Raw genomic sequence first — 4142 nt, 5'->3', positions numbered from 1 at the left:
AGTTCACAATTTATTTGTACTAAAGCTTACTTGCAGCTAAAACACTTGTCCTAAAACGTTTCATTGAGGACATAACAGCTGCACTGTGATCACATATACTCACCCATTTTGATGGAGATTTCCCCAATGGCCCAAGTAGCATTATTACACACAGAGATGAATTCTGGGTTCAAGTTAGCTCCCAGGATTGGCATGAATTCCGCTGTGAAGTAAAAAAAAAAACCAAAAAAAACTGATCACTGATGTTCTGCACCTCATCCAGTTTTCTTGTAAAAAGAAAAAAAAAAAAATCAAACTAAAACACAAGTAAACATTGAACGTTTTATGGACCCTGACCAAATTAAGACGCGACAGAGTTATTGGCCACACTCCTTTTTCACTGTTTTGAAAATATAGCATAGACATAGGGTAACAAACACACTAACAATGTCATCACTTACAAGCGGCCCCCATGTGATTTCTTAGCAAACTTTTATTAAATATAGAGATGAAGATGACAAATTATTTCCAATTTTTTTGTCACTCTATGCCAGGAGTTGGGAATGAGGGTAGTGTTCTGCCCCCCAGGACAGCTTGGCAGGGATCTAGAGTAAGCGCCAAAGAAACAACAACAAAAAACCCCCAAAAAACAACAACAAAAAACAACACTTAACACTAAGACTAATATATGCACATTACCAACATCAGAGCATCATGATCGTCACCATAAATAATCATCATCATGATCACCACCAACGAGTAAACAATTCCCCCTTTTCTTGAAAACAATCTGCACCATGTCAATACATTTTTAGGCAACCTACAAATATGGGCACCAAAATCAGGACACGGGACCAAAAAAAAAAGAAGAAATGAAGCTACACAGCCAGCCCCTCATGACCTTTAGTGCTTACAAATGTCAGTCCCAGTTAATGAGCTCTCAGTACCACCATTACTCAGCAATCACTGAATCAGCTCCAAAATCATGTGTCACTCCAGGACACCTTAATAATTGGCAGACACCCACTCCTAACGATAACATCCAGGAAACTAGACAAAAAAATTATTTTTTTAGATAAAACATTTGACCACAGAGGCAGTTCAGTTTAACAGCATTATAGTCCAAGATACACATTAGAGTATGATGAGAAGTATACAGGTAAATTACTTTCTCTTGGGGAAAGACTGCAATAGAAAATAGAAGTTGACCACCAAAAAAAAAGATGCTTTAAGCACCTCTATCCACGTCTCCGGATCAGACAGTACGAATACTAGCAAACATCATTAAGTGTCAATGCTCAAAGCTGTCATCACTTCCAGTCCAATACCAGGCAGTAAATACTGACAAGACCTCTGAACATACGATGATACTTTAACCGCAGTTCACGAGTTGTAACAGGTGAATCTGATTACCCATCAGCAATCATTGAAACATCCCCATACCGCCCGCGAGCGCTTGATATAAGACTCAATACTACTCAAGGCATGGGTTTAACCCTCTTTCTAGTAAAGGGGTGCTACTCAATGGGCAAGACGAGCATCAAGGGAACAATCATATGAACTACATGTAAAGAGGGGGGAGGAGGGTCCCCTGGATCTTCAAAAGGGACTTTATGTGCAACTGCCCCTGGGTTCTCTTTTGTGTATTGTTTTGTGGGTTTTTAAAAATGTATTAATCAATTTATTTCGCATTTTAATTCCATTTATTCAGAAAGTATGTATCGACATACTACTTTGGTAGGGAGTGCTTAATTCAGTGCAAAAACAAGTGTCTTAACTATTTGAATGTCACTACCAACTTGACAGGAAAAAAAAGATGTTTTATGCACCTCTATTCAGGTTTCCAGATCAGACAGTACGAATACTAGCAAACATCATTAAGTGTCAATGCTCAAAGCTGTCATCACTTCCAGTCCAATACCAGGCAGTAAATACTGACAAGGCCTCTGAACATACGATACTTTAACCGCAGTTCACGAGCTGTAACAGGTGAATCTGACTACCCATCAGCAATCATTGAAACATCCCCATACCGCCCGCGAGCGCTTGATATAAGACTCAATACTACTCAAGGCATGGGTTTAACGCTCTTTCTAGTCAAGGGGTACTACACAATGGGCAAGACGAGCATCAAGGGAACAATCATATTGACTACATGTAAAGAGGGGGGAGGAGGGTCCCCTGGATCTTCAAAAGGGACTTTATGTGCAACTGCCCCTGGGTTCTCTTTTGTGTATTGTTTTGTGGGTTTTTAAAAATGTATTAATCAATTTATTTCGCATTTTAATTCCATTTATTCAAAAAGTATATATCGACATACTACTTTGGTAGGGAGTGCTTAATTCAGTGCAAGTGTCCTAACTATTTGAATGTCACTCCCAACATGACAGAAAAAAAGCTGTTTTATGCACCTCTATTCAGGTTTCCAGATCAGACAGTACGAATACTAGCAAACATCATTAAGTGTCAATGCTCAAAGCTGTCATCACTTCTGTGAACATGCGACCATACTTAAATTGTAGTTCACGAGCTGAGGCTAGTAAAACATGCAACAGGAGAATCTACAAATAAACTGAAGAGAACAACTTACAAATAAATGGTCGCACATGCTGGAAACAAGCTTTGGTGAGGTCCCCAAGAAGAGCAAAAGAACTCTGGCGCACTTCTGGCATTGGGTCCTGGGCAGATACAACACATACATTTAGATTTCTACAACAGCAAAAAATTCTATATAGGGAAAAAAAACGCTGATCAATCAAAGAAACTTTAAACCAAGTGTGCATGTTAATTAAGTTGCACATGATGTGGAATTGAAAACTTGGTTTCGCTGTGACACTCTTAACTCCAAGAGTTTTGAATATTTGAAAAAAATGTACCCACGCTACATGTGTTTACCTGCATGCACTGGAAGAGCAGCTTGAGTATGTTGCTGTTGGCCACCAGCCCCTCGATGTGACCCTCCAGGCCCTCAGCCAGGCCAGACAGCAGGTCCAGTGCAACAATCATGAAGTCTTTGTCGGGGGGGTCGTACTGATCCGGTTGAGACATGTTGGCCTGCACACACAGAAACAGTTAGTTTTAGTAAAGAGTTTTACGGCACTTGCAACACAATAAGGTCATATAAATGCCGAACATTACAGGTGTTGCAAGAGAGTAACAAACACAAAAACGGAGGGGCGATAAAGACAATAGGTGTTTGAAAGGGAAGAAGAAGCAAACCACACCAGAACACCCGACACCCACACAGAAACATTATCTTAGACACGCTGACATGATGGCATATTATGACTGCACTATCCAACTGTAAAGAGACATAACTCCTTAAGCCCCGAGTATTTTCCACCGTTTCCCGGAGTATTTTTTCTACAGTCACCTAAACCTGGAGCATTATGTCTCATAACACCCCAAAAGCTTGCTTCAACTTCTAAAGAGCGTAAACAAAGGCTTACTCATTTCTAAAAAAATTGGTTCGGGAACAGTTCCGAAAAACAAGTCTGATGAGGAACAGGGTTATTACCACCGAAGGTTCCCAGCGTCTGATGGGGTTCAGAGGGAACTCCCAGCAGTTAATGCAGTATCGTATAAATATATACAAAGGCTGGTGATGTGGTATTTCGCCCATAAAATACATTTACTTTTATAAAGAAAGATTTTGTATGGCATGTTTATCAAATAAAAATGACTAAATAGAATTTTTTAAATGTAAAATATGTATTAAAATTGATGGTTTTATTATAAAATTCTCTCTCTGAAATTTTCAGTTTCAAGGGCAAAAAACGAGAATTTGTAGAATGCACAAGAACGGCCCTCATTTCTGTATTTTTCAACAGAATGAGGTTCTTTTACACATTACATGCAGATTTGAATGTACTTTCTCATCAAATTATTGTTAACTCCAAATTGTGACTTTTTTTTTCTTCTTTGTGATTGTTGGGGTAGTCCGATTTCTGTTTTTGTATCTACATTTAGTGACACAAAAAATGTCACACCTCAATAAAGCTTGAAAAACATGAAATCTATAAGCTAGGTCTGAAAGACCATCTAATTTCCTTTCTATTGGTATATGTCTATATGGAACCAATAAGATTATTGCGGTAAGCTCGAGAGCAAAAAGTCATGATATGAAATTTCCAGATTCAAGAGCAATAACTAGGAATTGTAGG

The 4142-nt window shown here is 38.8% G+C and overlaps 1 protein-coding gene and 3 non-coding genes across 5 annotated transcripts in view; all 4 read right to left on the bottom strand.

Annotated features, from left to right (window-relative positions):
- Positions 1–4142, bottom strand: part of LOC101849320 (transportin-1) — a 34279-nt gene that overhangs the window by 11363 nt on the left and 18774 nt on the right. For both annotated transcript variants that reach the window (XM_005107643.3, XM_035972225.1), the window contains exon 17: positions 104–202. In XM_005107643.3, coding sequence (XP_005107700.1) covers positions 104–202 — 99 coding nt within the window. The remainder of the gene's footprint in view (positions 1–103; positions 203–4142) is intronic.
- LOC118478499 lies at positions 1230–1299 on the bottom strand. The gene has a single exon (XR_004859083.1). It is a non-coding gene; the product is annotated as a small nucleolar RNA SNORD41 (small nucleolar RNA).
- On the bottom strand, positions 1823–1892 carry LOC118478503. Its single transcript, XR_004859087.1, has one exon. It is a non-coding gene; the product is annotated as a small nucleolar RNA SNORD41 (small nucleolar RNA).
- On the bottom strand, positions 2405–2474 carry LOC118478501. Its single transcript, XR_004859085.1, has one exon. It is a non-coding gene; the product is annotated as a small nucleolar RNA SNORD41 (small nucleolar RNA).

The sequence above is a fragment of the Aplysia californica genome, unplaced genomic scaffold (assembly GCF_000002075.1).
Source record: "Aplysia californica isolate F4 #8 unplaced genomic scaffold, AplCal3.0 scaffold00618, whole genome shotgun sequence".
Lineage (NCBI taxonomy): Eukaryota > Metazoa > Mollusca > Gastropoda > Aplysiida > Aplysiidae > Aplysia > Aplysia californica.
Note: the sequence above shows the minus strand (reverse complement) of the source record. Positions and strands in the feature narration are given on the sequence as shown.